This window comes from Papio anubis, chromosome 6 (genome assembly GCF_008728515.1).
Source record: "Papio anubis isolate 15944 chromosome 6, Panubis1.0, whole genome shotgun sequence".
NCBI lineage: Eukaryota > Metazoa > Chordata > Mammalia > Primates > Cercopithecidae > Papio > Papio anubis.
The window spans coordinates 18,438,239-18,463,524 of NC_044981.1; the positions used below are offsets into that span (position 1 = coordinate 18,438,239).

Genomic DNA, 25,286 nt, shown 5'->3' on the forward strand with positions numbered 1-25,286 from the left:
TTTCATTATCAGAGGTGAAGGAGCTTGGCCACAAAGCTGAGCACAGACTGAGTATCCGTTATCCAAAATGCTTGGGACCAGTACTGTTTCGGGTTTCTGATTTTTTTTTTTCTTGGAATATTTGCATTATACTTACTGGTCTACCATCTCTAATCTGAAAATCTGAAGTCCAAAATCCTCCAATAAGCATTTCCTTTGAGCACCATATTGGTGCTTAAAAAGTTTTGTATTTTGGAGCATTTCAGATTTTGGATTTTCAGATTAGGGATACTCAACCGGTAAGTGCTGAATTCAGGCTTCCAGCTCCCAGAGAAGCCTGAGTGTCTACTATGTGCCAGGTCCTGTGATTGATTAGATGCTTGTAGGGAGCATGAAGAGGAGCAGATATAATCTAGATCCTGAAGGAGCTTCTAGGCTATAGAGGAGGCAGGCAAATTGATAGTCATTTGCAATGCAGCATGCTGGGCGCTACATTGCTCATGGGTACAATAAACATCTGGTGTTACCTACGGTCATCATAGAAAGGTTGGCAAGTAGAGGAGAAAAAACCAAGTCTTCTGGAGAATTTGGGGAGGGGGGAGGTTGAATAACTTATAAAACTCCTTCTGGATAGTCTGATATTTGAGTATGTCCCCAAGTGAGAAGGCAATACCACCAGCCTCACTGCTATTGAGAATCATTCCATTCTCCCTCCTTTTGATGATTTTATGTGGCTTCCTTTTGAAGGGGAAAAGAATTGGAACTTAATATCAAGCTATTTTAAAATTTCCTTTATTAGAGTCTTACCAAAACTTATACAAACATGATACAAGGTACTAAATAAGCATATTTAAGCATATATCTCTTAAAGAATAAGAATACCACAATAAATACACAAACTGAATATTGATTAAAATTACAGACCGATAAGGCCAGGTGTAGTGGCTCATGCCTGAAATCTTAGCACTGTGGGAGGCTGAGGTAGACAGATCACTTGAGCTCAGGAGTTCAAGACCAGCCTGAGTAACATGGCAAAACCCTGTCTCTACCACAAATACAAAATAGCCTGGCATGGTGGTGCATACCTGTGGTCCCAGCTAGAGGCTGAGGTGGAAGGATTGCTTGACTCCAGGAGGCAGAGGTTGCAGTGAGCTGAGATCACACCACTTCACTCCAGCCTGGGTGACAGAGTGAGACCCCATCTCAAATATACATACACACACACACATATATATATATGTGTGTGTGTGTGTGTGTGTGTATATATATATAAAATAAAATTACAGAGCAATAAAATTTAAGTTAACATTAATGTGATGAGTGATGTTTAACTTTGGTTAAATTGCTTTTTCCAGTTAGGCTCTGAGTTTGATGTGTTCCAATGACTAAGTGGTAATTCAGTGATCTTGTCATCTTTCTCTGTTGGAATCACTAAAAATTTTGATGTGTTCAGCATTCACTGGGCCCAGATTCTTCTCTTTTTTTCATTTGCCTGTGACAATGATAGCACCCCTACCTGGCAAAGCAGGATGGCACCACAGACCGAGGGTTAGCACGGACACTGGGTGGAAATAGGGAATTTCCCGAGGTGGTCCCAGGCATGCTTTTAGTAAGAGCATTGAATAAACATAAAATGGGGAAAATCTTGCCATGAAAAACTCTTGGGTTCCCAATAATACACCCTTGCACCCAGTTTGAAAAATACAGTGCGAGCTGGGCCTTAGGATGCTATGCGGGCAGACGGGCTGGGTGTGCTGCCTCACTAGGGGATGAGGCAGGGAAGGCTTCTGGAATAAAAAGGGCTGAGGGACGACTACTGTCAAACCAAGGTCTCTTTTAAACTGTGCTTATTTATGGCTTGCTGTTTGATTTGGTGCTTTTTCCTTTAATCATTTGGCGCCAGGTTTTCCTATCAGTCCTCTGATGTCCTCTGTGGTTGGCAAACACCTACAAGGGGAAGTTGGTCACCTAGGTAATCTCATATTGGTGAAAAACCCAAGGTATCTGAAAGGGGTTTTGTAAGAAAAATTTTAGGATCAGACTATACCAGGAAACAGCTTCCTGCCTAGCTGTAGGTTGTTAATTTGTTTGAATGTTTTCAAACCAGATTACTTTTGGTGTGTTGGATAGGCTTTTGAGTAGGGAGAGATACTATCTTGAGTTGTACTAATAATTTAACTCAACAGCATCTAACAAAGGCAGCTTTATTCTTGGATCATGTATACAGATCATAGTCTGAAGTGGAATAAACAGAATATTGGCCTCAGTGTGAGATGTTATTTAGAACACACTGGAAACATTGTGATGTCATTGTGCACTGAGGCAGGGAAATGTTAGTCTACATTTTATGGAATATCTACTTCAATGTTTGCATTGTACCTGGAGTGATAAAAAGCAAAACAGGTACTCAAGGCCTGTCTGGGTTTTGGCCTTTAGGCACATTCCCCCTCATCACCTTCCTTCCCACTTGGCTGAGCTATGGATGAGAAAACCTAGGTCAATAGTTCACCAACTCAGCTTCAAGCCAGGTGGGCTGACAGTCCTCCTTTGACCACAGGACCCCAGTGCCCGTATCCAGAAGCATCTAAGATCCTGGAAGTCAACTTAAATTTTCAATGAATGGGCCAGCTGTGGTGGCTCATACCTGTAATCCCAGAACTTTGGGAAGCTGAGGCGACAGGATTCTTTGAGCCCAGGAGTTTGAGACCAGCCTGCTTGGGCAACATAGACCCCATTTCAATCAATCAATTAATAGCTGAGTGTGGTGGCAGGCATCTGTAGCCTCAACTACTCAGGAGCTGAGGTGGGAGGATCACTGAGCCCAGGAGTTTGAGGTTTGCAATAAGCCATAATTGTGCCACTGCACCCTGGGCAACAGAGCGAGACCCAGTTTCAAAAAAAAAAAAAAAAAATCAACTAATGGCACTCATTATGTCTTTCCTCTCAACAGTACCTATTCTCTTACCTATTCACCTCACCCTCAGGAAGCTTTTCTAAGGTTCCTGTTTGTCTATGGACTTTCGTTTCTGCTTCCTGCCTACTCAGAAACATCTATTCCATTCTCCAAGTATACTTTACGTTTGCATACCTCTTTTCACTTTTCTCCATTTTCCCTGAGATCAGCCTAGACAGGTGAGATTGTCCCATTTTATAAATGAGAGCACTGTAGTTCGAGAGGTTAATGACTCGCTCAAGATGCAGAGGAGACTTTAGAGCTTGTGCTTCAACCTGGATGGTTGGAATCCAGTTCCACTGGCTATTCATTAGAATGCTTTATTTTTTCTTAGAAAAAAACTTTAAGAAGGGCATAATTTAGTGATAGAGAATGAGGAACTATATAGTAAGTTTTTAAAAATATGCATATGTTCCCTGCCTGCTCCTGTGATTTGTTCTTGGGTGGGTACATAGTAGCTTTGTCTTTACACTGTGACCCTTTTTGCCACATCCATCATAATAGGTGAGAACGCCTTATATGAAGGATGCCTGTGACTTCGGTACGTCGGAATCTAATACCCTTGAAAGGGGTCTAGGAGACACCTGTTTCTGAGAAGATTCTATTGCATACACTTCATAGACTCTCAGAGTTGGAAGAGACAATATGAGTCATCTGGTTCACCAGGTGTTTGGTTACATTTTTGGTTAGATTCCGTATGAGTCCTTAAAGGGTTGTGGAGTGAGTTTGATGAACAATCCTTATTGTTTTGCATGACCCTTCATGGCCTAAAAATAATTCTGTGTTTTACTAAACTAATTAAATGTTGACTATTCAAAAGAAAAAGTTTTTTTTTCCTTGGGTCATTTGAGTTTTGAGATGTTCTATTTGAAACATTTTCCTTAAAATTTGTTACCTGTTAAGAAAATTGCATATTTAAGTATCTGTTGAATGCTACTTAATAAATGTAATTTTCAAAATGTAACTAAATGATGGTAGTTTTTTAAAAAAATATTTATTATTTTATTTTGCTGTTCTTGCATTGCTATAATCTGTTTTTGTTTTCTGTGTTTCTCTCTTTATAAGCTAGATACCAGTTTTCCCCCTAGAATTGTTCACCATTTACCTATGTTTTGTATGACATGCACTTCGGATGCATGTCAATGTTTTCAGTTATTTTGCACTTTTTAGCCAGAGATACAGAAGAAGAGAGGGACACTCGAGATTAAATATTTTAGTAAAAGTTAATGGATGGCATTTAACAAGCCTGGGGTACTTGAAAATTCAGTAAAAAGCAATAACTAGGGCTGGTTGTTTCCCCTCTTTGCCTTTGAATAGAAGTGCATGCCCACACTGATGGAGTGTCAAGTGCCTGTGCTGTAGGACTACTTAGCAACCTGCCCTTACAAATCTCTATCTTGAACCACTGTTTCTTAGCATTAAAAATAAAGGGTGTATGTACTTAAACCCTGGAGTCAGTGTACAGAGGTCTAACTTCTCACCCCAAAATCATGGGTCATATAATATTGTGGTCAGGAGAGTGCTTATATGAAGTTTCAAAATTCATTTAGTTGATATATTGTGGTTTGTAGTGTACCTAGGAACATTACATTATTAGTAAGAGGCACATCCATTGTAAGTTCTTGGGAAGGTGTATATTTCAACTTAACACATTTGCAGTTATATTTGAAATGAATGTGTTTGCCTAAAAGGACTCACATAGTATCTTTAGTTCCTATTTAATGCTAAACTTATTCTGTAGACCCAAATGTTTCTAAGAAGAGCCTTGCATAGAGGCACCTGGGATATTCTGTTACAAATATCTGTTCTGTCTACATAGCTTCTCCACCTTAAGTGGTTTAACTGGTCCTTTGCAGGGAGTGGAGAAAGGATATCTCAGAAGGCCAAAGGATTAACATTTTCCCACAAAGTCTTTCATGAAAAGTCTAAGAACAGGAGAAGAGAAGTAATAAATGACCTATTCTTCTGTAATTTGCAAACTCATGAAGAGCTTCCATATATAAATTTCACGTGTGTGTGTGTGTGTGTTAAACCCTGTGAGGTCACTACAACAGGTATTATTGTCCCTACTTTTTAAATTAAGGAAAGCAAGTCTAGGTAATAGGCTAAGTCGTTTTCCCGTTGTCACCTAGTAAAGTGGATCCTTCACCCTGGTGTTAGGATCTGAAGTTCTTTGCACTGTTCACTTTGTTTTCCTCAAACACCTTCCCCTTGAGCCTGGAAACTATATCTTCCAGTCTTTTTACTTAAATTTATTTAAGTGGCTGCTGGGGGTCAGCGGGAAGATCAAGGCAGTAACAATGGAGCAGGTGTGGCTGATGGAAGGCTGAGATGTCCTCAGCAGCAGAACAGGATGGACAGGCTTTCACACTGTTTATTCATTTGTCCCCTGGCACGACACTCCTTTTGGTGAGCCGCCTTGATGGTTCCCCTGGGTGTTAGCCTGCCCATTGACATTCTTCCTCATATTTCCTTTCTGCTGCTCTCTTCTATGTCCCATTGCTGCTGCTGGTGGATACCATGTTTGGCACAGTAAATCCTAGAGCAAGTGATTTTTCTCCCTTCTGTTGAACAAGAAGGTCAGGGTTAAAACACAGTATCTATATGGCGGTCAAGTGCAATGGAGGAGTGACCACAAAGGATCTCTGTTCCCAGATACCTTTTATTCCTCAGTTTATACTAAATCATGAGCATTTGTGCATGTCTTTTGAACATCATTTGAAGACTCTTTTCATGATTCTGCACATTCTATCGCATAAATTTAGCAACATTTATTTCAGTGTTCTATTTTGGGTCTTTAGGTTATTTTCTAGTTTTTGCTGTGGTGAATATTATAGAAAAAATTAACTCCTTGGAGAAAAAACCTGTTAACTATTTGAAGAGATACAAGTCTGGTTTAAATGGTTTGCCCTAGTCATTGATTCATCAGTACACTGTAAGTTATTTATAATCAGATAAATACGTGATTAGTTTTCTGAAGTAATATAATAGTGATATTAGTTTTATTTTCAGATGGAAAAAATGAGTAAAGATGGTCAGTAACAGGGATAGATTTCATAATTACATCATCAGTATTCTGACCCTAGAATTTTACTTTAGGCTCGTGCTTTTTTAAAACGTTGGTGCAACAACAATATTTTTAATGCAGTAAGTTGATACATAAATGTATAAGTTTGAAAAATGTAAGCCCAGTTGTAAATAATCACCACTTTGTAAGAGTCGCTGCTTCAGTGGCTGGCTTATGTATTTTTGGTGGAAGGTACTCCTCAAACATTTGAGCTTGACTTTTTTTTTGTCATGCATGTAGAAAAGGTTTACCAATTATGAGCAAATTAGTGGAAGTTGAAGAACCAATTTTGGATTACTTAGAGGTTTATTTCCTGGAACTACTGCCTTCAATTTCTTGTGCGGACGGGTAGAGAGGGATAGGGGGAGGCGTTAGAGGTTTCCATAAAGCTATCAGTCCGTCTCCTAACTTCTCAGTCAGACTCACATCTCCACCCACTGTCCAACATCCAGACACAACAGGCAGTGAGCAGACCAACTTTGTTCCTGGTGTTCTCCCTTTTCTCTCTGGGTTTCTTTTTTCTTTTCGATTTCTTCTCTGGGCTTCTTTTTTTCTATTCAATTTCTTCTCTGGGTTTCTTTTTTTCTATTCAGTTCCTTCGCTGGGTTTCTTTTTTCTATTCAATTTCTTCTCTGAGTTTCTTTTTTCTATTCAATTTCTTCTGTGGGTTTCTTTTTTCTATTCAATTTCTTCTCTGAATTTCTTTTTTCTATTCATTTTTTTCTCTGGGTTTCTTTTTATTTCTATTCAATTTCTTCTCTGGGTTTCTTTTTTCTATACAGTTTCTTCTCTGGGTTTCTTTTTTTCTATTCAGTTTCTTCTCTGGGTTTCTTTTTTCTATTCAATTTCTTCTCTGGGTTTCTTTTTTTCTATTTAATTTCTTCTTTCCCCTGGGGACCAGTGCCTTTTTTCCTACTCAAACCTCCTTTACATGGCATCCACCAAGGCCCATATTTTTGGGAAGGTCTCATTGTCTTTGAGATAATGTCTTTGGGACAATGCATCATTGTGTTTGGGAAGCAAATTATCTTTGCTGTCCCCAGTCAGCAGGAAGTCACCTGACTTTCCCAAATTTGACATTATCTTTTCCAGGTGCACTTGCTCTTAAGAGTGGTCCTAGAAATGTCACTGCCTTAAGCTTACTTTGATTGTGTGGCTAGCTCAGTGCAAGGGTCCCAGCATTCTGTTCTAGTTTTGGGTAAACTTTGATGGAGAGGACCACTAGGTAAAAATGGACTTAGGAACTCATACAGGATTTTTTCAAAAAGGAGGAGGCCTTTAGTGTTAGAAAATAGTGTTTTTTCTTTTCCTAATCTATGGTGGCTGAAATGTGTGAGCATAGGGAAATCTGACTTGAATAAACTCTTAAGATGAAGTAATGCATAATTAATTGCCTGTCTGCATTCTTTCCAAAGTGATGGCTCTTAGTATTCACACTTGTGATAACTTAAGTTTCCTGAGTACAAGAGCCTCAGGACAGCCAATTAAGGAAGAAGAGGCAGTGGTGGTTCTGTTATATAACCTTTCTGCTACTGTAATGGGATAGGTAATTGTCTTTTTTTTCTTAACTTCCAGTGCCTGAAACAGTACATGCAGCTGGCAATCCGAGAAGGATGTGGATCTCCCATCACTTGCCCTGACATGGTGTGCCTAAACCACGGGACCCTGCAGGAAGCTGAGGTATGAATGACTGCCATTATCTTCCCCTCTTTCCTATTTATGTTATTTATTAGGATCTTGAGCCCTGATGTATTTCCCTACCAGGGAGTCTAGCAAGAAAATACAGAGGTTAACTTTTTAAAGGAGCACTTTATTGCAACATACCTTTGGATTTTTTATACAGACTGTTAAAGCTGTCATTTATCTCAGTTCTATTTACATATACCATCTTGAGTATTGAAGAAGCTGTATTGAAGGCAAAAGTGCCAGAAATCAAATTTACCAAATGTGAAGTTAGGAGGCTCATATCGTTTGGCTCTGGGTCCCCACCCAAATCTCACCTTGAATTGTAATAATCCCCACATGTCAAGGGTGGGACCAGGTGGAGATAATTGAATCATGGGGGCGGTTCCCCCATGCTGTTCTCATGATAGTGAATTCTTGTGAGAACTGATGGTTTTATAAGGGGCTTCCGCCCTTTGCTCAGCTCTACTCCTTGCTGCGGCCATGTGAAGAAGGACGTGTTTGCTTCCCCTTCTGCCATGATTGTGAGTTTTCTGAGGCCTTCCCAGGTCTGTGGAACTGTGAGTCAATTAAATACCCAGTCTTGGGTATTTCTTCATGGTAGTGTGAGAATGGACTCATACAGAGGCTGAATAGTGAGTCGTCTTGTAAATTGTAATACCCTAAAGATAAATAGGCAATAGAGTGAGATTTCATCTCTTAAAGAAAAATGGGAGTGGGGGCATAGAACTAGGTAGGTAGATAGAATGTATGATAAACGACTTACTAATTGGAAGCTCAATTTCAAAAACAGCCCATGAAATTTATTGGATACCTGTATTCTAGACCTGTGCTGACTAATCCAGTAGCCACTAGCCACATGTGGCTGTTTACACCTAGACTGATTTAAATGAAATTAAAAATTTAGTTCAATCATGCTAGTCAGTAATTGCTGAGTGTTCAGTCACATGTGGCTAATGGTTACCAGACTGCATGGCACAGAATAAAATATTTCCGTCAGTGCAGAAAGTTCACGTGGCTAGTGTTTTAGAATTTTCAGTAAATGGTAGCCACCAGGCACTGACATTTTGAGGACCTAATGTAAGGGACCAGTGTACCCAGACAAGTGGATCAGGACGGGCTGTAGTGTCTGTCTTGCAGTTCTCTAGAGCAGAGCTTAAGTAGTCTTCTCATTTTCTTTTTTTCTTGCTTCTTGCTTTCTCTCTCTCTCTCTCTTTTTTTTTTTAAGACCTGGTTTTCCTCTGTTGCCCCCGCTAGAGTGCAGTGGTGCAATCACAGCTCACTGTAGCGTCAACTTCCTGGGCTCAAGCGATTCTCACACCTCAGCCTCCCGAGTAGCTGGGACTACAGATGTGCACCACCATGCCTGGCTAATTTTTAATTTTTTTTTTTTTTTTTTGAAGAAACAGGGTCTTTTTATGTTTTCCAGGCTGGGCTCAAGCAATCCTACTGCCTCAGCCTCCCAAAGTTCTGGGATTACAGGTGTGAACCACCACACCTGGCTTCATTTTCTTTGAATAGACATTTTCTCTTTGTATTTTCCCCCTCCTTTGTTCTCCTTATCCTTTCCCCGCTCTATACCTTCTCTGTCTTTCTGGTTCTCTTTATCCAGTTTTACTATAAAAACAATTTTACTTTTAGGCATTAAAACCAGACAAACCCATAATGAGTCTTAAAAATTACAAAAGGAGGCCAGGCGCGGTGGCTCACGCCTGTAATCCCAGCACTTTGGGAGGCCGAGGTGGGCGGATCATGAGGTCAGGAGATCGAGACCATCCTGGCTAACACAGTGAAACCCCGTTTCCATGAAAAATACAAAAAAATTAGCCAGGCATGGTGGCGGGTGCCTGTAATCCCAGCAGGAATTACGCCTCCCAACCCAGGAGGCAGAGGTTGCATAGAGCCGAGATTGCACTACTGCACTCCAGCCTGGGCGACAGAGCAAGACTCTGTCTCAAAAAAAAAAAAAAAAGAATCAAATGTTCTCTATCAACTTGCTACTGTCTTTTTCAGTGATAAAAATATGTGGTAGTGATGATTGATAATCATTTTGAATTGAGAATGGAATAGAAGATTATATTGGAGATGTAGGTAGCTGCATCAGTTTACATAGGCCTCCCCCTTTGAAAGTAAATACCACACACATGAATTGGACTGTACCACCTTCATTTCTAACTTGCTTGAGATCAAGATTTTATTGCATACAATTATAACATGTGGCTTATAATCTATGTATTATTGAATATACCACAATGGGGTTCATTCACAGATGCTTGACTAGGTTCTATCTCCACGACTACTACTTGCCTTCCACCTTTTAAAAAATGTTTAATTACACAGGTAACACATAAATATGCTTTGCTTGTTAAAAATAATTCTGATTAAGCCTGGTTCCCTTTGTCCTGCTGCTACGTGATTCTTCATTCTTCATTGTCTTACCAAATGCATTTAAGTCTAACATTTCTTCATCTTCAAAGGATGGCAGGAATGTAAGCTCTTTCCTCTGAGCACTTCCTTATGCAGGTCTAACTTACAAAATTGTCTATGTTCCATGTATCTGCCTTCTTGATTTTTCCAAATTGGCTCAGCTGTGATTATGCCTCCTAACTTTTATCTATCAAGAGTAGCCTCCTTAGTGACGCACTTAATGCCCAGTTCAAGTACAATTGACCCTCAGTGTCCGTGGGTTCTGCATTTGGGGATTCAACTGCACATGGAAAATACTCAGAAAAAAATATTTTTACTGAACATGTACAGACTTTTCCTTGTCCTTATTCCCTAAACAATACAGTATAATGATTTACCTAGCATTTGCATTGTATTAGGTATTATGAGTAATCTAAAAATGACTTGAACTATACAGGAGAGAGGATGTGCATAAGTTATATTCTAATACTACCCCATGTTATTTCAGAGACTTAAGCATCTATGGGAGGTCCTGGAACCAGTGTCCTTCATCTACTGTTCCCTTGTATAGGAAATGGTAGAAAATGGCAGCTTCCCTTTCAGTGTCATGGAAGCTGTTGAGAGATAGTGACTCAGGAGGACTTGTGGCTAGAGGTGAACCCACTAGGAGCCAGGGAAAAGTAAAACTTTCCTCTATTGCATCATCTGGTACTTTTAGCTTTTGCTCTGCAGAGCTTTTCCAATGTACTTGATCTTGTAGTCGTGTCCAACATGAAATTATGAAAAGCAGGACACAGATTGTTTATTCCAATAGCATTACTTCAGGCAAAGCCCTTACTTGAATTTAGTAGCCCTGTTAAAAAAGGTGATGTCTAATTTAAGCAGTTCCCATATAGTTTATTGAAGTAGCATCCATCACTTCCTGGGGAAGCCTGAACCATTTGTCTGGGCTGTGTAAATTTTGAGTGGTGAGTGCATATACCTATTTGAATAGTACCTGCCATTACATGGCCTGAGAATTTTAACTTCTTCCAATTGCTAGGTGTCAGTGGAGGGCAGGGAAGAGCTTCTCACTCACTAATCTTCTTTCCTAGCCCTGGAACACTGAAATGACCAGCCTGCCTTTTACTGCTAGTGCCCCAGTGTGCACCAGAGAAAGGGTGGGTGCAGCTGCTCTGCCCAAGAATGGAGGCTTCAGAATTTCTATAGGAGGGGATTTAGGGCGGGGCACTCTGGAGACCTGGGTTAGAGGTATGGTGGAGGAGGGATCGAGTACTGGGGAATTTGAAGTTACGTTTGCAAAATAAATATAGTTTTTACTCAGATTGCATGTTTATTTGGCTGGCTTTGGGAAAGTTGGCTACAATGATAGGGAATCCAAGTGTTTTTTCCACATCCTCTGCCTCCACTTGCCATCTCTTAACATTCTTCCTTCCCATTGTCATGGTGGGAAGCTGGGGCAAAGGAAGGATGAGAATGCCCAGGCAAGAGGCCATATTCCTGTTACTGTGGTGTAAGGATCTGAATGGGAAGGGGTGAGTGTGTCTGTAATAACCTTTGGCTGCAATATGTCTTGGCTGGAGAAAAGTAAACCTTTGGGATGGTGGGGATAGAGGAATCCGCCAAGCCAGAGTTAGTAGATGTTTTTGAGTTTCCTGGCTGAATTACATTTTAGAAAGTATTTAAAACTGTGTTTTAAAATGTACTTAAAACTGTGTAAGTGGGTAATAAGATTTCTAAGATTCTTCTTTAACTAATGGCACATAGAAAACTAAGCCACAATGGGTTGAATGTGTCACGTGAGTGTATGGATGTGTCCCTTTTACTTATGACTGAGTGGAGGGAGAAAAGGCAGGGGATGATATGTGGAAAGATGATCTTGGTTAGATCATGTACAGAGACTTCTGTAGCACACGTGAAACGAAGAACAGCGAAAGCCGCCCTCTACAGTGGACTGCGAAGATCTGTGGTGCTGGAATTCCATTTCTTGCCTTCTGCCTCTCAGACAGTGATGCCCACATGTGGTTTCTAATCAGGACGTTTTATCTAATATTCAGTTGAGAGACTTCACCTTGTTAGTTTCACTCAGGTGAATGGGCGAATGTGCTGTTTTTCTTCTCTGTTAGGAAGACCAGCTCTCGTTCTCTGGGTTATGAAAACATTTTTAGTTCCTATGTTAATGTGATTAGACATTGATCCGCAAGGTGAGTGTTATTTCCCCTGCCTTGTATTTTGCAAGTCATAGCATCCTCCAAATTGCCCAAACCTCGACAGGTTGTAATGATCTACTTACTAGTGGTCAATTCCATCTCCAGATGCACTGATATGTTTTATTATTTGTTTGCCCTGTTTAATTTTTTAAAAGCAACTGTAGCGGAAGCATGATTTGAAGGACCAAACCTAAGTGAAGTCTGGGCGCCTTTTCCTTCTGTCCGGACTTTCCAGACTCTGATGGGTAACATTTCTCTAAAGCCTATCCCCAACTTCTGTTTCACTTTTTTAATTGAGTGTTTTTTTCCTAACTAAAACGCAATATACATTGTATTTATTAACATTTCTTATGGGTACTCATTCCACTTTTGGCATCAATACTTTTGTGGTGAGCAGGCTCCCCTTTCTGCCTCTCTTTCTTTTTTGCAGGGGGGTGGGGGGAGGTGGGTAAGGTCAGTGTTAGTGTAGATGATGATGCTTGTTTAAATGTTATGATTGTGGTTAATACTGATTAACAGGGTGTGCCTGACTTTCCATTTCTTCTTGGTTGTGTACGTTAGAGAGATTAATTCACAGTTATGTGTAACTGTTACAGCACTCTTGTGTGTAGATGTGGTCTGGCTTCCCTGGATATGCTCTGCTAGAGATGGAATGGAAAAGGGAAGACATTCAGCTGAGTAGAAACTGAGTATTTTTTTCTTCTTCTCTTTATTTATTTATTTATTTTTGAGACAGAGTCTTGCTCTGTTGCCCAGGCTGGAGTGCAGTGGCATGTTCTCAGCTCACTGCAACTTCCACCTCCTGGGTTCCAGCAATTCTCCTGCCTCAGCATCCTAAGTATCTGGGATTATAGGTGCCCACCACCATGCCCGGCTAATTTTTGTGTTTTTCATAGAGATGGGGTTTTACCATGTTGGCCAGGCTGGTCTCAAACTCCTGACCTGAAGTGATCCGCCCGCCTTGGCCTCCCAAAGCGCTGAGATTACAGGCATGAACCACCTTACCTGGGCAGAACTGAGTATTTAAGAAGGATCATAAGGTTCATTTTTATCAGAAATGAAACAAAACAAAATAGTGATTATGAGCTAAAGTTAGTAACTTTTGTTGTTATTATTCTGATATTATTGCTCTTACTCTATTAACATGAAACTGAATGTATTTTATCTTTGAATTAAAGTTTGGGTTTTTCCCCCCCTTTGGAAAGAGTTTCTAGAATGATGATGAGGAGCAAAAGTTGTCTTTTGTGCTTGGATGGGAGGAGAGATAAATTTCTGTTTAACATTAAATTAGCACAGCTTTCAAAGGAGAAGTAGCAAAAATTAACTTTGAAGACTGTTAAGTAGTTGATCTGAGGATAGTGGTCTCATGATAGCTGAGAATTACCTAGAGAGCTTTGCTTTTACTGCTCGAACATGGATTTGGTTAGTAATGAATTAGAAGCCACTGAATAAAATAAATGTCTGTAGTCTATGCTGACTGAAATTTAAAAAATGAATAAATAGAGAAGGGACAGCTTTCTCTTACAGTGGAATTTTAATCACCAGTACAAAATGAATGATGGAAATAGAAAAATCACTAAGCAAATATTACAGTAATAATTATTTTTGGCAAGAATTATCAGTAGATACAAAAATTAGTGGGCAAAGTTTGATTAGAAACAGGATTTTGCATAGTTTCAAAATATCTCCCTACAAGATACTTGTTAATTCCAAATGATGGAGAAACTGGCAGATACCACCTTAACCACATTAAAAAGTTAACATCATCAATAATGAGACATGTTGTCCTCATGTAACTCCTGATAGCCCCAAGGACACATCTGTGATATTCTTGCCAAAAATGCATAACCTCAGTCTAATCATGAGAAAACATCAGACAAATCCAAATTAGGGGAACATTGTACAAATAACTGGCCTGGACTCTTCAAACTCATCAAAGTCACGAAAGGCAAAGATAAATTGAAGAACTGTCCCAGATTGGAAGGTCAAGGAGATACCACAACTAGATACAAGTTGGTAACCTTGATTGGCTCTTAGACTGAATAAAAGACCTTAGTGGGACAATTAGTGAAATCTGAATAAGGCCTGAAGATGTTTTAATTCTATTGTGTCAAAATATAAATTTCATTATTTGAGTACTAAGATTATCGTTAGGGGAAGTTGGAATGGCATTTAGGAACTAAATTTAGAAAGTGTTATCATTAGGGGAAGTTGAGGGATTGGCATTTGGTAACTCTATACAAGTTTTGCAACTTTTTATGTAATGGTCTGGTGTGATTTTGAATGATTTGGAAATTCTCGGTTGGCAGAAAGAAGATAAATGTATACCACAAGATACCTCTTTATAATCTCTCTTATTCTCTAGGATTGTCAGGTGTAGCAGTCAATTTTAGAGTACTTGTGAATATCCTCAAAAAATTGGTTGTAGCCCGTTTACCTGCAGCCTGATTCAGTCTTCTAATCATCATCCTAACACAAGGATTAATATTTCAATTTTGCAGTTGTAGAAATGGAGGTCTCAAGCAATAGTGACTTAGCTCCAAATGACAGTGGAACCAGTAATTTAACATTTTGTATCATTTGTTGTTGTTGTTGTTGTTGTTGTTTTTGTGCAGCTCTCATCTAAAGCCAAAAGTATAATAGAAATATTTCAGAAAATTAGTTCTATTCTGCAAAATCCAACAGACAAAATCAAGGGGTAGACCTTCTGTGAATCTTATGTTTATTGCTTTCTAAGTAATTTCAGCCCCTTGAGTGTACTTCTGTATGTCCTGCCTCATTGTATGCCAGGCTTCCAGACCAAAGCTTTACTCATGGTAAGCTGTCAACAGATATTTAGAAAAAATGTGACTGGGTGCAGTTGGCTCATGTCTGTAATCCCAGCACTTTGGGAAGCCAAGACAGGAAGATCACTGGAAGCTGGGGGTTTGAGACCAGCCTGGGCAACATAGTGAGACCCCATCTCTACAGAAAATTAAGAAATTATCCAATTATGATGGTGCGTGCCTGTAGTCTCAGCTACTTGAGAGGCTGAGGAGGGAGGATTGCTTGAGCCTGGAAGTTTAAGGCTAACGTGAGCTATGATTGTGCCACTGTACTCCAGCCTGGGTTGACAAAGTGAGACCTCATCTCCTAAAAAACAATAATAATAGAAAAGATGTAAGTCTAAATGAGGGGAACTGGGGAAGAGAATGGTGCATTCTGTGGGTGTCTTCATTCCAAAAGGACAAAATAGAATGAGAAGCAATGTAATTAACTTCTTGTAATCACAACTTTCAATTAAAAAATTGATTTACCTTAGTAAGTCTTAGTTCCATACAACCTTTGGCTTCAATAAGAAATCCAAAGTAGCATAAAATACCAAAAATTAGAAATCTATGACTTCCCTGTTGGCAATAGTGTGTACTCCAATGAAATTTATTTTTCTAATTTAAAATTAAACATTCATCTCTACAGTTGTTTACTTTTTACTGCATGAATTTCTGTCATTTTTCACATTAGCATTTCATCTGTATCTAAAACATCTTCTGTTTGCCTTGTCTTCCATAAACTGTATTTGACTTTTATATAAATTGCTCATCATCGAAAAGAGAATCAGAATTTTTAGGGGTTGACTTTGAAGGATTTAAAAGGAGGTCATCAATCCAAAAACTATTTTAGATGAGGGTGAGTGGGGTACAGGACTGTCTTCTAGAATCAAAGAGGGTGGGTGGTTAAAAAAAGATTCATAGAATACTATTGAAGTCTCTTGGGCCCAGGTGGTATCATCCCCAAGTCATGTTGATCCAGCAGTTGACATAGCATTTGTTTGTCTTCCACCAATGATGCATTAGTGACAAATTCAGGAACTAAACTCTGGCTCCTAAATGCTTCCTATCACTTCATTTGCCTGTACCTTCTGTCTCCAACTCTGAATTTTATTTGAGACACCTTTGTCTTTCAGGAAAGCTGTCTGGGTAGCATTATAACAGATGAATAAACTTGACTTTCAATGTGATGAAAGTCCAACCATACCATTGAAAGAACTATGGTAAAATACATATAACATGATATTGGGCATAATTTGTTTTTTTGTAAAAATGCTAAGGAGCTTTAATTTAAGGTACCACATGAAAATGCAACATTTTCTCCCCAATTGGAGAAAGAAAATTTGGATAAAAATGTTTTTATAATTAAAGTTATGTTTTACCATACTTTATGTGGAATGAGGAAGACCAAACTTGTTTTGTGGTCCTTTATACATTTTAGCTAACTTAGATTCATTTGTGAAATGAATAAGGGAAAGGATTAGATTTTGAATGCATTATAAAAGGTATAATATTTGTTAAGTACAATTTTAGCTGCATCATTTTCTTACTCCAGTGTTCTCAAAGCAGATGTCCTTTCCTTAGTTGCAAGAATGTCAATGTAGGTATATTTTGTGCCAAAAAAAGTTGATGGTTTCGAGTTGGAATTGTCAGGACTAAAACTCTGTCCTGTATCAACTCACTGGATGTCTGGAAGGCTAATATCAAATCCTTTAATTTTCTCATATGTAAATCTTTAAGTTATGTCAATATGTTTACATTTGATGTCAATGGAATTAAAATGTTTAGAATGCTGGTTTAAGAGCAGTTAGCTTTTCCTGCATCTGCCTTTAAAAATGAGTAATTTGAAATGTCATTCAGTTAAGTATGAATTGTTGTTTACTAGGTTTATATTGCCATCTGAAATGGAATAGGGGTCTAGTTGCAAGAAATATTTTAGGCATTTCTTTTCTACTGGGGTCTGGGATGTCAATGTCCCATAACCGGGGGCTCCAGGAAGTGACTCTTGTCAGAATAAATGATTTTTATATTGTTTAAAAGGTAATCTTTCCTAGGTGACAAATGACATTTGCATAATTCCTGAGTTGCTGTCTACCTGACTTTAGTTTTTAAGGATTCCAAAGCTAGAACTATAACTTCAAAAAATTATTAAATGAAGATATAGAGAAAGGAAGCATCTGTAATATATAAATATGAATAGTGTTAGAAGAACCTGTAATAAAATTTTGTTGTCCGGTCTTGGTAGCTACTGACTGAAGGATAGAAGGTGATCAATGAGAACCCTTGAGCAGTGATTCTCAGCTGTGGTGGTGGAGTGGGGATGACTTGAAAATTGTTGCATGTGTTTTACTACATGAACAGTGTAGAGAAAAAGAGGTTTGCAAACAGTTGGTGTAGAGGAAGTATAATAAGCAAAGCCAGAAAGAGAAATCAAAAGGCTGGTAACTCAGGGCCCTATGATGACTGAAGTCTCAACCTTTTATGTCTCTGGTTTCAGATTGCCTGTTTGGTACCTGTGGACCAGTTTCAGCTTTATCAGAGGTTAAAATTTGAAAGAGGTATGAACTCTTCTTTTTTTCCTGATGGTGAATGTGGTTTTACATGTGTCATTTTTACACTAACTCGCATGGAAGATAAAGGCAGCTGTCGGCTGTCAACAAAGCCACACGGGTACTCCGAAAGGAGGATACTGTAGTTGCAACATAAAATTTCAAGCCTCTCAGCTACCACCAGAAAAAAACGCAGAATAGCATGAAACTTTCCTTATGTTGTTTGTTTTGTATTTTTAATTTGGCTTATGTAAGAAAGGTTTTGCGAAATTTAGATGGCTTTGTAATCACAATAATACAAAAGAAAGTGACTCTCAAAATGGGTTTTACCACTAATTTTCGATTCTTGAAGATCACTTGGAAACATTACCAGCCAAAACATCTTTACTGCTCCTCAAAATACCACCTGCTTTTTTGATACTACTTTTGTAATCATGTAATAACAGACTGTGGATATGTATCATTCTTGTGCAATTTACAATGTATTGGACTGATTTTCTTTCTGACTTTGGACTTGGGGTAACTTATATAGCTTTTCTATTTAGCTATAAGAATTATGTTTTTACTTCATTTGGCTTTTGACAGATATTTTTTAGGAGCCATTTCCCTCTTGTCATACCCTAATCTATTTTTGAGGTAAATGGACTATTTCTTAGTGTCTCAGAAGTAGGAAAAAAATTGTTTCTCCCAGAACTCACTGGACTGGTATAGTCTCATTGAGTATATTAAACTGAAGCCTAGCATGAACATAAAGTTTTCTGATTGCTAACTTTTAAATATGGATTAGTAAAGTCTAGAGGTGAGGGTGGCGGGGGGGAGGGGGAATGAATATTTGTCTTGTGCCAATAAGTTTGGTCAGTACAATTATTTTTATCTCATTTACTTTTTACAACTACCCTGAAAAATAATTCTTACAGGAAAAAAGAAAAAAAAACATAAGAGCATGAAGAGGGGTAGAGTAGGAATGCTTGTTGGGGATTCATAGGTTGTTAATCGCAACCTTAGATCTAGATCTGGCTTGGTCTTATAGGAGAAGAACACTGACTTTGTTTTTGCATGTGTGTGTTTTTTTTAAATCCAGCAGCCAAAACCAGATTCATCTCATGGGTGGATTACTTAACTCATAAGGCTGATATATTAAGCTAAATTTACAGGGAAAAAAAAAAAAAATCTTGGACTAGGTTGTTTGAATTCCAAATGGTGGGTACGTTTTAGCTGTATATCCAGATGGGAAGTAGGAATAATAGTTTATAATGTTGAACATGGAATCAGAACCAGGGAGTCAGACGGATTTTAGGTTTAATGGATGATGATGTAATCTGATGCTTCTGTCCTGTGATAAGTTAATGATGGGAGTAGTTAATATTGACCCTCTCTAATCCATCCACATGGGCTGATTAGATTGAGTATTATAACGCCAGATGTGATAGCTAAAGATAAGAGCATCAGCCATCTGCCCTGCCATTTTCCCACTTTATCCCAATATCCTCCACTATAAAAATCAATTATAATTAGAACATGGACATTCCCAGTATTCACCCTGTGGATGACTGGCTGTAGCAAGTACCATGATTTGAGGGCTTTTACCTGGAGAAAGCCTAAAGAGTTAGGTTGGATTTTCAGGTTGCTGCTTAAATGGTGAGATGTGACCTATCAACCATGTCAGTCCTACTCAGTCACTGGGACTCAGTCTATTTACAGTATTCTCATGCCTCCATCAGCACTTCTCCTCTCCCATGACTGCCTGTTACTTCCCCGGCTAACTTCACTGTCCCATATGTCAGCAACAGGCCTTATTCCTAATTGTTTTACATTTTAGGTAACACATCTGTTACCTCAAATGGCTTTTTGTAATTAGAATATTCTAATATTACCAGGAATTACAGATTTCTGTGGGTTGCTTCTCACTGATGAATATAAAGTTTTGGTTTATTTTAGAATGGTAGCTAAGAGCCTGAGTGCAATTGCAGGCTCCACCACTGGTAAGCTGTGTGACCATGATAAGGTCCTCAATATTTCTGCATCTCAACTTCCTCATCTGTGAAATGGGGATAACGAGCATCTCTAAACCATAGGTTTGTGATGAGGATTATGTAAATTAATACTTGTAAAGCACTTCCTGTGAGTGCTTCCTGTGTCTCAGTGTTCAAAATTTTAACAGTCGTTGGCAATAAAAATAAGTTAAAGTTAGCACCTTTAAATTAAATTATTCTCAATGTTCTTCTCCTGTACACTTTTTTCCCCCATGAGATAACCATACTGTTCTTCAGGAAACATCATACTGAAATAGATATTATTGATTGTCTTGTTGTCAGTGGGATTAGAACACTTGAAGTTAATTGGCACCATCCATCTTTATGTGGGGCAAGGTAGATGTGGAAAATCATTGGCCAAGATTTTCACTCTTTCCCCAGATAGTGGTTGGCTTTTTGAGTTTTCAAGTAGTATTCAAACCTACTTGTGACTGGCTTATTCTTTCATTAGACATGATAATATGTTCAGTCTGGCTACAATTAAGTTGGGCAAGCCTCTGAGCCAGTCTTTCTTTCTTAGGTGGTGATGGCATATTTCTACTTTGCTCTGTTACAAATTGATCAAATAGTTTTATTCATACATGGAATTTATTTTTTTTTTCTCACGAGTTCTAGGCAGATGCCCCACTATGGATCCCATGCATTGACAATTCATGTTGTTGTTCTTACTTTATAGATGAAGAAACTGAAAACAGGGCAGATTGAGACTTGCCTAAGACCACATAGCCTGTGGCTAACCTTCCTCATCTATACAAATGTTAAAATTCTATACTTTTCTTTTTGTTATTAAACATATACCTAACATAAAAGTTGACATTTAAACCATTTTTAGATGTACAATTCAGTGACATTAATCACATTCATACAGTTAGGCAGCCATCACCACTGCTTCTAAAGCTCTTTCGTGGTCCCAAATTCTGTAGCCATTAACCAATAAGTCCTTATTCCTCCTCTCTGCAACCCCTAATAACCTCTAATCCACTTTCTCTTGTTTGCCTATCCTAGATATTTCATGTAAGTGGAACCATACAATAGCTGTCCTTTTGTATTTGTCTTATTTACTTAATAAATGTTTTTCAAAGTTCCATTCCTGCTGTAGCATATGAGAATTTCATTTTTTAGGGCTGAGTCATCCATTTTATGTTTTTAACGTCATTTTGTTTATTCATCTGTTGATGGACATTTCAGTTGTTTCCACCTTTGGCTGCTGTAAACAATGCTGCTGTGAACACTGGGGCGTAACTATCTTGAGTTTCTGCTTTCAGTCCTTTTGGGTAAAGTAATAGAAGTGGGATTATGGGATCACATGGTAATTTTACATTTATTTTTTGAGGAACTGCCAAATTGTAAAACCCTATAATTTAAGTATAAATTTAATTAGACATCTTACTGTCATAAAGTATTGCAGTGTGTTAGATTTAGTGACCTTTTGATTTAAACCCCTCATTTTATAAAAAACGTAATTGAGGCCCAGAGACAATTTCCTCGTAGGTGATTTTGTTTTTATTTTATTTTTATTTTTTGAGATGGAGCCTCATTCTGTCGTGCAGGCTGGATTGCAGTGGCACGAACTTGGCTCACTGCAACTTCTGCCTCCTGGGTTCAAGCAATTCTCCTGCCTTAGCCTCCAGAGTAGATGGGATTACAGGTGCCCACCACCACACTTGGCTAATTTCATATTTTAGTAGAGATGGGGTTTTGCCATGTGGGTTAGGCTGGTCTCGAACTCCTAACCTCAGGTGATCCACCCACCTCGGCCTCCCAAAGTGCTGGGATTACAGGCATGAGCTACTGTGCCCGGCCTCTTAGGTGATTTTGGAAGGCAATTTGTAATCATGTAATTCTTCATTACCATCCATTATAATTATTATTGGAAAATGGACATTTCAAGTAAGAGTAAATTTAAGTTAATAGAGTGCTACATAATGGAATTTACATGGTTGGGATACACTTTATCTAATCCTATCTAAACTTTATCTAAAGTATATAAAATAGACTTCTTATCTACCTCAAACTCAAGACCTTCATCAGCTAGGTGACTTTGAGATCTATGTTGTGAATGTATATTTAAAGTGAAACCGTTTATAAGGGGATATGGGGGTGCATTAAATACCCACTAATGTTGTTAATGAGTTAAATGACGAATTGACTGAAAGAAAATCTCATTGCTGGACTGTGAGACAGAACTGTAGAGATAGCTGCTGCTCTGGAAAAACGTAGAATCAGAGTAGATGCAGCACTATTTCTTAGTTATGAAAAATCATCCTTAGTTTTTTCTAATTAGTGTCTGCCAAGTTCTTTTAGTCTTTAGCTTGTTGTTCAGTGTGTGAATTGTCCTCTGCTTTGTGTTACGTATTTGATTAGCTTGTCCTTTATGTCTTTGTCTTCAGCTAAGTCTGACAGAAAATATTTTGAATAGGATTGCACAAAAATCATCTTGCTGCTTATGCAACTCAAAGAAACACTATCTGATATTGGTTGGTTATTCTACCCACTTTCCACCCATCTGCGACTTTTCCTCTGGCTACCACTATGTTTCTGGCTTTCTCTTTCTGCATCAGTTTTCCAGTATTAACAAGGAAAAGGGAATGCTAAGTTTGGCATGGATTAATGACCACTGCTTTACTTTCCAGTGGTTCTCCAAGTACATGCCTGATGATTAATGCTAGAATTTTTCTTGCCTCTTGTTTCCAGAGTCTACTTTTCCAAAATAGTTTTTTTTTTTTGAAAATTGGGTTAAGATGATCCATCTCGAGTTCTTAAGCACTTTTCCTTTTTTTGTGACCTCGTTTGACTTTCTATAACTGTTCCTCGCTAGGGTGATGTATCTGTTCTTGAATATTTATTTATATTATCATATAGCAGTTTAAGAACTCTTACAGAGGGGTTGTGTCATATTGTTCTCCTTCATTAAAAAAAGTGAAATAGGAAGTTGTCTTTCTGTTGTTGTCTGTTAATATTACTGGCTTCACTCCTGTATTCATTACGTGCTTACTGATGTATTGCGTGTCTATCCTATGCCAGGTGCCGTTCCAGTGCTTCTTCAAGCTGTGGTTCCATCTTTCTTTGAAAGCCCTTTTGTTCTCAGCATTCTCCTCAAGCCTCCTTTCATTTTGTGTCTTCACATTTATGACATAACTGTAGTTTCACCTTACTCTTTTATTTCTTCTTGGTGACATGCTTCCACCCCAGCTTTTGTATCTGATCATAAAAGGTTTTATTCCATCGGAGCTCCCTATGTAGTTATGTAGTTTCTTTTAGTGATTTTCCCCCTATTTTTAGACTGTGTGATGCTTAAGTACTTTGCTCAGTTTGGTTTTTTTTTAAATACCTCCCATACCTCAGTCTACTAAAACAGTTTTGTTTATTACAGCTGATAATTAAATTAAGTGCATAGTGTTTCCCACAATAATAAAAGTTCGTGTGATGTCTTTTTTGGCACAATGGTGGAGAATGACAGAAAACCACTCCTGCTAGGAGAGAGAATGTACAACAGAATCAAAAGGAAACTCAGCATATGTAATGGGGATGGTGCCAGGTGGGAAAACCAAGGGTTTTAGATTGAGATTTTGAAAACTGAAAGCAATCATTAAGGTCAGATATGGTCTTTAGGTCTCATGGCAGTTTTAATTTCCCAGTATGTTTCTGTTTCCCAGTAATAGTTAGAATACAGAAGTAGAAAATAGTTTTAAATAGCATTTTCTTTGCATTGCATAATTTACATGAACATGCAGAGTCTCAAGATCAAATAGCTGTGGGGCTTTGCTTCAGTAATCAATTTGACTTTTTGTAAGTAAATTGCAGTTTACATCTTTCAATTTGTCTCTATCTCTGATGTAAATATGTCAGAGTTAATCACTTCTAAATCATGTATAGTAATGTAAAATTTTGAGGGCACTATTATTTGGGGGCTGACTTACAGGTCCCTGGTTTCTCTTTTACTAGATTTCTGAACTTTTTCCCATCTCAAAGCTACATGATGTTTTCATCACTGCTGATGCAGAAGTAATTAGTTGACTAGGCATCAGTTCACTTTCTTCCAACATTGGAATAGAAATTTGAAGGGGGAGCAACCGGACCTTCAACTTCTGGATAATTGTGCATTTTGTATATCTATATTATAACTGTGTTTCCTAGGCCAAAAGCCAGGAAGTAGAATTGAATTTACAATAAAAGTAATAAAAAGTGCTGAAAAAAATATCCTGTGACTCCTATGGGGCTCCACTTTGTCTCAAATTCCTTACAGATCATTGGTGTGAGGAGAGAAGGAGAAGAAGAACAGCTCTTCATGTGATAGCAATCTGACTTCCCACTGGTGTCTACCAGTTTGTTGCTTTTAGCTTGGGTTCTGTGTAGTCCCGTTAGATGCCAGGGCTGTTGGTGTCTGATGACTCTTCTGCATTTTTTCTGTTTCTACTAAACCTGGCCTCTAGACCACTTGTATACCTTACATTGGCTTTTCCTTGTATCTGCTCTTCTAGGAGCTGAACTGAAGGGCATTCTGAAGTGTAGGTGCCATGCTGTGCTGGGACGTCTTTTCAGTGGAATCTGGCCAGACTTCTATGTCTGGATCCCTGTTTTTTGGGGGGAAGCACTTCTTCAAAAGTGCCCTATTGCAGATATCTCTCTGGGTTGTTACTGCTGTTCTCTGGAAATATCTGAATGTAGGGCTGAACAATCTAGAACTTGGCTACATATGCTATCATTATCTTTTTTATTATGGGAAATTGATTTACTGATGCTATGTCTTATCTTTCTGTTATGCCACTCTATTTATTTACACAAATGCATCATTCTAGGCATCTTGCTAGGTCAGTGATTGTCAGAGAAGGGTGAATGTATCTCCCAGGGACATTTGGTGATGTCCAAAGACATTTTTGATTGTTATGACTTGGGTGGGAAGCTACTGGCATCTAGTGGGTAGAGGCCAGGGATGCTGCTAAACATGTAACGCATCATTCATAAAAGTTTTATTGGTTCTATTTTAGGGGTGTGTGTGTGTGTGTTGGCTCAACAGATATGTCAGGACGTCTCCATGACAGTAAATTATCCAATCCAAATGTCAATAGTGCTGCTGTTGAGAAATCCTTTCCTAGCTGATGGGGAATACAGTGATCATCAGGACAAAAATCCCTGCCCTAAAGGATCCTGCATATGTGCATGTGTGTATGTGGGAGGTTAGATAATAAATAAGTAATATTAGATGGTGGGGATATATCCTTTTCTATAAATAAGGGTGAGGGGAAAGAGATAGATGGGGGAGGCTATTTTGGATGGGATTTTCATGGAAGACCTCTTTGACGAGGTTATATCTGAAAAAGGACTTGATTTGATGTGAGCAAGTCATGCGAATACTTATGGGAAGAGCATCATTTCAGGGAGAGGTAAAGGTACGTACAAAGCCCCTGAGGCAAGAACGAGCCTGATTTCTGTTTGGGAAACAGCAAGGAGGCCCTTGCGATGGAGCTAGGAGAGCAGAGGGGAGAGCCATAGGAGGTAATTTGGAAGTGGTAGTCAAGGGCCTGATCCCACAGATTATGAAGATGAAGTCCCAGTGTGATGGGAAGCCACTGGAGGGTTTGGATCAGGGGAATGTCAT

At 38.7% G+C, this 25,286-nt stretch overlaps 1 protein-coding gene across 1 annotated transcript in view; it reads left to right on the forward strand.

Moving 5' to 3' along the window:
• Nucleotides 1-25,286, forward strand: part of RNF144B (ring finger protein 144B) — an 80,057-nt gene that overhangs the window by 32,963 nt on the left and 21,808 nt on the right. Inside the window, exons 3-4 of the mRNA XM_003897103.5 lie at nt 7,575-7,679; nt 17,603-17,663. Of these exons, the coding sequence (XP_003897152.1) occupies nt 7,575-7,679; nt 17,603-17,663 (166 nt within the window). The remainder of the gene's footprint in view (nt 1-7,574; nt 7,680-17,602; nt 17,664-25,286) is intronic.